This window comes from Cebus imitator, unplaced genomic scaffold, assembly GCF_001604975.1.
Source record: "Cebus imitator isolate Cc_AM_T3 unplaced genomic scaffold, Cebus_imitator-1.0 Scaffold547, whole genome shotgun sequence".
In the NCBI taxonomy this organism is placed as follows: Eukaryota; Metazoa; Chordata; class Mammalia; order Primates; family Cebidae; genus Cebus; species Cebus imitator.
The window spans coordinates 508,902-519,099 of NW_016107862.1; the positions used below are offsets into that span (position 1 = coordinate 508,902).

Sequence of the window (10,198 nt, forward strand, 5' to 3'; positions counted from 1 at the left end):
AAAAAAAAAAAAAAAAAAAAAAAAAAAAAAAAAAAAAAAAAAAAAAAAAAAAAAAAAAAAAAAAAAAAAAAAAAAAAATGTTACTTGACTGATATGGCTGTAATTTTACATCTTTGTTATGTGATCAAATGTACCTAAAAACTTTGGATAGGAAAGTTAGTTGCCCGATATTTTAGATCTGCTATGTTGTTTCATTACAAAGAGAAAAAGACCAAGAGATGTAATTATTTAATTTAGTAAGGAAAAAATGTGATTAAACATTGTATAAGTCTGAATGATATTTACAGCTGCCCATTAAAACTTTCTCCCATGATCTATATGAAGTGTCCAGAGTAAGATAGGGGATAGTTTGTGTCTGGAAATACTGTACTCATTATTAGCATTACATTGATAAATTTTCATGTATCCAGAGAAAGCTTACGGGAATAGAGAAGGCACTAGAAATCGCATCATAAAAGGAGTGACAGAAGAACCTGGAGGATATTTAGCCTGAAAAGTAAATTTAGGTGTGGCTTAATAAATCATTACAAATATGGTAATTGGAAGGTTATCATGTAGAAGAGTGAAATGTAGTTGAGGTAGGGTGTGCTAACTAATGTTTATTGAACCTTTGTTTATACCGTACTAAGCTTTTCTTCTCTGCAGTAGAATCTAGTCCTTAATTTGCAGTAGTCAAAATTAGCGTTTAAAGTTAGTATTTCTGTGAAGAGGGAATTGTGAAAAAATAAAAAAATAAATAAAAAAGGAAATATTAGTATTATTAGAATTTGTTCCTGAAATGGCCTTTGAAGGGTTGGGAATTTGCAGTGGCTATATCTAGACTGGTCTAGAGCCTGTAGTGGAGACCAAATAATGCCACCATTATAGTTAACCCAGTTTACCTAAAGAAGAGGTTATGCAAGTTTGTAAACTGCGTGTATGTTGCAGGCATGCCTTCTTTTTCTGGATGTGCAGCTGGGATATTGTTTCTACTCTGGTAACCAATAGATACAGAGAGGAGAGAGCCTAGGTAACTAAACATCTGAAATGGAAAGGACTTGGGCTCCTGTATGAGAAAGGATTAAAAAAGGACTCCTTAAGCTGGAGAAGATGTGACCACAATATTAATATATTGATGGGAGGCAAAAACAAGACTGATTCATTCACTAGTTTAGGAATCAGATTCATAGTACAATGCTTACAAGAGGCTATTTTAGAATAGGTAAAATAATCTCCACAGGCCAGGCGAGATAGCTCACGCCCGTAATCCCAACAGTTTGGGAGGCTGAGGCTGGCGGATCACTTGAGGCCAGGAGTTCAAGACCAGCTTGGCCAAAATGGTGAAACCCTATCTACTAAAACCACAAAAATTAGCCGAGTGTGGTGGTGTGTTCCTGTGGTCCCAGCTACTTGGGAGGCTGAGGCAAGAGAATCACTTGACTCGAGAGGCAGAGGTTGCAGTGAGCCCTTGCACCATTGCACTTCAGCCTGGGCAACAGAGTGAGACTCCGTCTCAAAAAAGGAAGTCTCTGCACATGACATCAGATTTCTTGTCATCAGTATATACTATAGGTTGAGAAATAAGTGATTTAAGAAAAGTATGAGTATTTTGGGGGAAAAAGGGAGGAAAATAAAGCTCTGGAGAGGATGGTAGACAAATAGTTTGAAAAGATACCTTTGATATATTAGTTTTATATTTGGAAACAGCCATAGGTTTTTAAAAAGTAAAATACAACAGAAAGAATGAGAAAATTGTATGTTAAAGAAAAGGGGACATAATTTAAAAAAACAGAAATACCAAGGTAGGTAAACTTATGAATGGCACATTCATTGAGTGGGAATAAGGGAAATACAAGGTGGGTGAGGTGTATATTTTCTGCCTTGACGTCTAGGTAATCCCATCTTCCCCGTATTACCATATTGATGATATTTAACATCGTCCAGCTTCTAAGTGATGACTGTGGTTTCAGTTTTATTCCATTTAGAAATATAATTAAATAATGTATTAAAATAAGATTTTTTGAGTTATTTAACAATTGATTGTATAATCCATTTCTTTGTAAGAAGACCAATTTGAAAAAGAGTCCTTTTTTTTTTTAGTACTATATTCATGGTAGTGGGTACCTATAATGGGAAGTGGGGGGTAGTAAGAGGAGATGTGTTCAGTTTATTTATTTTTTTGTTTTGTTTTGTTTTTTTATTAGACAGCGTCTTACTCTGTCACCGGGCTGGGGTGGCACAATCTCGGCTCGCTGCAATCTCCACCTCCCAGTTACAAGCAATCCTTCCACTTCAGCCTCCCAAGTAGCTGAGACTACAGGCGTATCCACCATGCCCAGCTAATTTTGGGTATTTTTGCTAGAGATGAAGTCATGCCGTATAGCCCAGGCTGGTCTTGAACTCCTGAGCTCAAGTTATCTGCCCACCTCTGCCTCTCAGAGTGCTAGGATTACAGGTGTGAACTACCACACCCAGCCAATATGCTTTATTTATTAAATTGGATGATGAGTTCATTTTTTTTTTTTTTTTTGAGATGGAGGCTCTGTTGCCCAGGCTGGATTGCAATGGTACAAGCTCAGTTCACTGCACACTTTGTCTCCTGGGTAGCTACAGAACACTACCCCTGGCTCATTTTTGTATTTTTAGTAGAGATGGGGTTTCGCCATGTTGGCCAGGCTGATCTCAAACTCCTGACCTCAGGTGATCTGTCTGCCTTGGCCTCCCAAAGTGCTGGGATTACAGACGTGAGCCACTGTGCCCGGCCATGGGTATTTATAATAAAGTTCTTCATACCTTTTTATAGGCTATAAATATTAGAAAATAATTTTGCAACTTTTTATTATATAAAATGTTCAACTTATGTATACCCTTCATTTAGATTCAGCAGTTTTTAACTTTTTGCTGTGTGGGGTTTTATCTCTATGTCTGTATATGTATATTTATATACATACTTTTTTCCTCTAAACTATTTGAAAGTAAATTTCAAACAACATGACATCTCATGCCTAAATATCACAATGTTCCTAAGAATAAGGATGTTCTTTTATGTAACCATTACTATTTTCACTATTTTCTTACTAAAGACCATGATAATTCTTTTATGTTAACCTAATATCCTGTCTGTATTCAGATTTCTCTAGTTGTTCTTAATATGTGTCCGATAGCAGTTTTAACTGTTACACAGTAAAAGCTCACATATGCATTTGGTTGTGTTTTTGTTGTTGTTATTTGTTTTTTTAAATTTGAGACCGAGTCTTGCTCTGTTGCTCAGGCTGGAGTACAGTGGCGCAATCTCAGCTCACTGCACCTTCCACCTCCCAGGTTCAAGTAGTTTTCTGCCTCAGCCTCCTGAGTAGCTGGAATTGCAGGCACCCGACACCATGCCCAGCTAATTTTTGTATTTTTAGTAGAGACAGGGTTTCATCATCTTGGCCAGACTGGTCTTGAATTCCTGACCTCATCATCCACCTGCCTCGGCCTCCCTAAGTGCTGGGATTACAGGTGTGAGACACTGCTCCTGGCCCAGCATTTGATTGTTGTCTCTCTCTCTCTCTTTTTTTTTTTTTGAGGTAGACTCTCGTTTTGTTGCCAGGCGCTAGGCTGGAGTGCTGTGGCACAATTTCGGCTCACTGCAACCTCCGCTTCCCGGGTTCAAGCAATTCTCCTGCCTCAGCCTCCCGAGTAGCTGGGACTACAGACGTGCGCCACCATGCTCAGCTAATTTTTGTATTTTTAGTAGAGACGAGATTTCACCATGTTGGTCAGGATGGTCTCAATCTCTTGACCTCGTGATCCGCCCGCCTCAGCCTCCCAAAGTGCTGGGATTACAGGCGTGAGCCACCGTGCCTGGCCTGTTGTGTCTCTTAGCTCTCCATATAGAATCTTCCCTCCACTGTTTTTTGATACTTTTTGAAGAGTCCAGGCCAATACAGTTTTCTGTTGCCCTTTTATTTTACCTTTGCCATCTGATTTCTAAGAATTGACTGAAATGATTCTCCTAATTATATCTTACAGTTTATTATTGTCTGATTATTTTGAGAGTAATACATGCTCTAAATTTGCCATTTAGGTAATATTTAGAGCTCTTCCGGCTTATTCATTTCCAGTTAAGAATGTAATGATGATATGCACATTTGATTAATTTCATCTAGACAGAATCTCATTGTTAATGCTGCTTAAGAAAGTGTTGATTTACTTAGGGTAGAGTCAGAATGATTCGTTTCAAACTTAGTGGCATGTAAGGGATACCTGTTTAACCATAGGAAAGATTGAGCATAGCAATTCGAATAAATATCATGGATTGAATTAGCATTGGCAAAGGACTGAATTTGTTTTTTTTTTTTTTTTTTTTGAGACAGAGTTTCGCTCTTGTTACCCAGGCTGGAGTGCAATGGAGCGATCTCGGCTCACCGCAGCCTCCACCTCCTGGGTTCAGGCAATTCTCCTGCCTCAGCCTCCTGAGTAGCTGGGATTACAGGCATGCACCACCATGCCCAGCTAATTTTTTGTATTTTTAGTAGAGACGGGGTTTCACCATGTTGACCAGGATGGTCTCGATCTCTTGACCTCGTGATCCACCCGCCTCGGCCTCCCAAAGTGCTGGGATTACAGGCTTGAGCCACCGCGCCCGGCCGAGATTTAATTTTCTTAAAACAAGCATTAAATTTTAATGGTAAAATAGTGCTTCAGATTAGTCTGCTTATAGGAGGAAAAAAAGTTGAATCAATTTCTTTTTGTATAGGTAAAGATGTACATGGTGGAAGTCATTTCTGAAATTAAGATGCAAGAGAAGTGCCTGATGGCATTTGTATATACATATCTTTGTCTTAATGGAACTTGAATAAGTAAATGAAAGCTATTTGTGTTTTCAAAGTAATTATTACAGTTACTACATTTTAAAATAAATTTTAAGACCATATTCTTAGGTTTGAAACATCCTGCCCGGCATACTTGAAGATACACAATATCCCATAGATGCCCAGGAGGACTTGCATTTTTGAGTAGTTCTTGTTAATCCTCCTGCCTTGCAAAGATGGTACCCTTGTATAAATTTTAAGCTGTCATGTGTACTATACTGCTAAGTGAGTAACTTCAAGTTATAGTGGGACTAGATAACCAATTAAACAAGAACAAAAGACAAAAGTATATAATCTTCATGTCGAGGAAGAATTTTTAATTGGAACTTTTTGTTCATTTGGACTAGTTGAGATTTTGATTTTATGGAGGTAACACTGAAATAATGAGTATCAAATATACTTCCAGTTGTAGCATGCCCTATGTATCTGCTAAATTTTCTTTCTGGGATTTTCTTGAAGTTGAAATGTTATTAAGTAACATCTGTATACTTCTTATTGAGGTAGAATGCCCCCTTTTCAGAAATAAAAATTTTTTATACAAACATTTAATTGATTATTCTCATATCCTTTTGCTAACTTGTAAATTGCAATTTGGTTTGGGATTTTAAAAATGTTTACTTTTTAAGCAGATTTGAGTTTACTAAAAGATGCAATTCAACTTAGACGTGCTTTCTTTCTCTTTCTTTCCTTCCTCCTTTCCTCTCCTTTCCTTTTTCCTCTCCTTCCCTTTCTCCTCTCCTCTCCTTTCTCCTCTCCTTTCTCCTCTTTCCTTTCTCCTCTCTCCTCTCCTTTCTCCTTTCCTTTCCTTTTCCGTTTTCGAGAGACCGAGTCTCTGTTTCCCAGGCTGGAGTGCAGTGGCACGATACTGGCTCACTGCAACCTCCATCTCCTGGGTTCAAGCCATTCTCCCACGTCAGCCTCCCAAGTAGCTGGGATTACAGGCATGTACCACCACACTCGGCTAATTTTTGTATTTTTAGTAGAGACGGGGTTTCACCATGTTGGCCAGACTGATCTCGAACTCCTGACTTCAAGTGATCCGCCTGCCTTGGCCTCCCAAAGTACTGGGATTACAGGTGTGAGTCACTGGGTCTGGCCTTAGACTTAAAAATTTTTTAACTAGAAATTATTTTCTCTTGCTAGGAGGCAGGTGGAAGTCATCATAAAGTTTCTGTTTCACCCGTCGTCCATGTTCGAGGACTCTGTGAATCTGTGGTGGAAGCAGACCTTGTGGAAGCACTGGAAAAATTTGGGACAATATGGTAAGGACGATAGGGACTTCATGCAGATTGAAAACAGTGTGGTAGAACAAGCCTTGATGTTTAGCATAGTAAGTATTGTTCGTATTACGTAAACAATGTAGTATCTGTTGTTTGCCTATGACTGTATTTCTTTGGAACGTTTTAAGCTTGTTATTTTTAACCTTCCTGGGTGATGCATGGATGTATTTTTGTGGAGCTATGATCACTTCTCACTCCCCAGCAAAGTTGTATAAAGAAATTATGTACACTTTTCATCTGATTTTCAAAGGAGTCCGTGAGTCCTGTTCAAACACTCTTTAAATTAGTGAGTTGATTACACTCTTCGTCTTCAGAGTTTCAAGTAGTGATGCTTGAAACTATTGATTTTTTTGTTGTTCTTGATTTTGGGTTATCTAGGAATTAATTGACAACTAAAAGTAAGTAGATTAAGAGTAGACATTATTTGTTTGGATTCATATTGCTATGAGTTCTTCTTATTTTTTAAGATAGGATCTCGCTCTGTTGCCCAAGCTGGAGTGTAGTGGCACATTGATGGCTCACTGCAGCCTCCACCTCCTGAGCCCAGGTGATCCTTCCGTTTCATCCTCCCTAATAGCTAGGACTACAGACACATGCCACCATGACTGGGTAATTTAAAAACTTTTTTTGTAGAGATTGGGGTCTCTCGACATTGCCCAGGTTGCTGTCCTGTGCTCAAGCTATCCTACTTCAGCCTCTGAAAGTGCTGGGATTATAGGTGCTATGAGTTATTAGTGCAAATCATGAGCAACATTTTATCCTAGTTTGTCTACTTTTTGTGTCTCATATTCTCACGTTCCCCCGTCTCTTCCCACAACTGGTATATGCTTAAGAATATTAACTTAAGTGAAAACATAATTAGAAAAGTGAATCTGCTGCCAAAAATAGGCACTCAAAAATTCTAAATTATTTTTGGAGTATGCCTGGCTGTTGTTCTTTTTTTAGTATAGATAATCTAGAGTTGACTTTATTATTTTGTCTTGATGAATATATTTAGAGTTTTTGTTATAGCTGTCGAAGATACAGATCAAGTTGAAATATGTAAATAGAAGAGAAATTTTGATGTATTTTCTGAGATACCCTATTGCTTCAGTTTTATAAAAATTCATGTTAAGTTTTTGAGTATTGAGAGGATAATACATAAATAGATAGTGAAGTACTGATCAGAGATGTCCAGCAGAGGGTTTCCAGCAGAAATGGATTATTTCTTCAAGGAATAGTAGTATTAGGTGATACCTTCTATCATGGTATTTTATTTTATTTGGTGAACTCATTGAGAGGTAAGTGACTTGGCAAAGATACATTAACCTTGGATCTACAAATTGAGAATCCACATGAGCATAGTAAAGTCCATATGTTGAAAGTGTATCACTGCCGGGCGCGGTGGCTCAAGCCTGTAATGCCAGCACTTTGGGAGGCCGAGGCGGGTGGATCACAAGGTCAAGAGATCGAGACCATCCTGGTCAACATGGTGAAACCCCGTCTCTACTAAGAATACAAAACATTAGCTGGGCATGGTGGCGCGTGTCTGTAGTCCCAGCTACTCAGGAGGCTGAGGCAGGAGAATTGCCTGAACCCAGGAGGCGGAGGTTGCGGTGAGCCAAGATCGCGCCATTGCACTCCAGCCTGGGTAACAAGAGCGAAACTCTGTCTCAAAAAAAAAAGAAAGTGTATCACTAAGTTGACTATCAATTCTCAGTCCTTTGGAGTGGAAATTGGGATTAAGTCTGCGTGGAGAGTTACATATTGAAATAGATAGACTCCTTAGACCATTAGTCTCGCTGTTGGCAGTAGACTAACCCTAGTCTCTGTAAGGACCTTCTAATGATTATGTAAGTGGCACATTGTCCTGTGGAATTATAAAGAGGTGGATGTCTCTGGTTTATTTTTCCTCTCTTCTTGTGTATTTAGGGCTTTAAAAGTTGTTTTCTTAGGCTGGGTGCAGTGGCTCATGCTTGTAATCCCAGTGCTTTGGGAGGCCGAGGAAGGCGGATCACGAGATCAGGAGTTTGAGACCAGCCTGACCCAACGTGGTGAATCTCCATCCTACTAAAAGTACAAAATTCAGCTGGGCGTGGTGGCCCATGCCTGTAATCCCAGTTATTCTACTCGGGAGGCTGACGCAGGAGAATCATTTGAAACTGGGAGGTGGAGGTTGCAGTGAGCTGAGATCATGCCACTGCACTCCAGCCTGGGTGACAGCAAGACTCCCTCTCAAAAACAAAAAAGTTATTAGGCAGATGTCAGAAAACAAGTTGATGAACAAATACAAATGGAAACTTTAGGAAACATTAACTATTTTGATGTTAATTAGTACCATGACCTGAAGGTTGGGTGTTAAAGAAATGGAACTATTTTAAATTAGTAAGTAATTTGAATTACCCCTGGGTGGCCTTTGCATTTTTAGACTCTGGGTTATTTGATACTTAGTCTATGATAAAGTCTTTCATATATGAATGTCATTCAGTTAATTTGCATCATTTTGCCCTCAAGATTGGTAGTTATGTGGATGGAAAAGTCTGAAATAATTGGAACAAATTAGTGTGTGATTTAAGAGCTTAATTGGCATAAATAAGTATAATAGGTGTTTCAGTTGTATGAAATGAACTTGCGTAAGAGGTGGCTGCTATTAAGGCTGAAAGAACATTGAACAGCCTCCAATAGAAATTTTGCTTCAAAAATGTTACAATTTGTAAGCTTTCCCTATTTGTTTCTTTATGTATTTATTTAATGGAATGTGCGGGTTTATAAACAATACAGAAACTGCCTATATTAAAAAGGTGAATCACCAAGTTCAATATGTAGTAAACTTATATTCAAAAAGCTAGGTACATAGGAAGGAAGCTCAGAAGAAAACGTAACATTAAGAATGATTGTATTCTGTCAGAATAAAATTGCTTGTGTTTTTTAACTTTTTAATTTTTCTATTCTTTACTGTATTTATGCATTATAATTAAAAGAATATTTAAAATGTATGTTGTATTTCTTTTCCCCCTTCTCTCCCATTAAAGGAGATGTTAGGAAGTGATTAGTTTTACAATGTAACATTTGGGGCCCAGTTTGTGCACTAAATCTATTGCCTTCTCCTATGTTTTTATTTAGAAAAATTTTTTTTTTTTTTTGAAGGTGGAATCCTGCTCTGTCACCCAGGCTGGAGTACAGTGGCTCAATCTCAGCTTACTGCAACCTCTGTTTCCTGGGTTCAAATGATTCTCCTGACTCGGCCTCCTGAGTAGCTGGGATTACAGGCACCCACCACCTCACCTGGCTAATTATTGTATTTATGATAGAGACGGGGTTTCACCGTGTTGGTCAGGCTGGTCTCAAACTCCTGACCTCAGGTGATCTGCCCACTTCTGCCTCCCAAAGTGCTGGGATTACAGGTGTGAGCCACTGCACCCGGCCAGTAAAGTTTTTTAAATTGATGGAGTTAAAAGCCTTGATCCTACTATGTTCCTTAGCTTTTTTGTTTCTTTAGCCTTTTCTCTCTGGTCTCTCACTTTCTGATACTAATACCTTTTTTCTTTTTTTTTGAACTCCTGGGCTCAACCAGTCTTCCCACTTCAACCTCCCAAGTAGCTGGGACTATAGGCACAAGCCACTACACCTGGTTTCATATGAGTGCATTTTAAAGATTTTTAAAAAACTGTGTACCAGACAGTTTAAGCACGTGCTAAAATGTCTGTAACATTTTAGTTTGTTTATATTGAATATTGGCAATAAAAAAGAAAATAAAACATTTTAATTTTTTATTTATCTTCACTGATAGTACTTTTCTGGGCAACCTTCACTTTTAAGTTTGTGGTTTTAGCTCACTTCTTATTTCAGTTACAGAAATCAAATTTACTAAGTCTGTAACAGGCCAATAAATAATTTACTTCTGTACCTGTATTAATCTGTTCTTACACTGCTATAAAGACATACATGAGAGTAGGTAATTTATAAGGAGATTTAATTGGCTCACCGTTCTGCAGGCTATACAGGCTTCTGCTTCTGGGGCGGCCTCAGAACACTTAGAATAATGGCAAAAGGCCAGGCGCGGTGGCTCAAGCCTGTAATCCCAGCACTTTGGGAGGCCGAGGC

General features: G+C 38.5%; 1 protein-coding gene across 2 annotated transcripts in view; it reads left to right on the forward strand.

Moving 5' to 3' along the window:
• Nucleotides 1-10,198, forward strand: part of HNRNPLL (heterogeneous nuclear ribonucleoprotein L like) — a 37,865-nt gene that overhangs the window by 6,035 nt on the left and 21,632 nt on the right. For both annotated transcript variants that reach the window (XM_017515335.2, XM_017515336.2), the window contains one exon: nt 5,979-6,097. In XM_017515335.2, the coding sequence (XP_017370824.1) occupies nt 5,979-6,097 (119 nt within the window). The remainder of the gene's footprint in view (nt 1-5,978; nt 6,098-10,198) is intronic.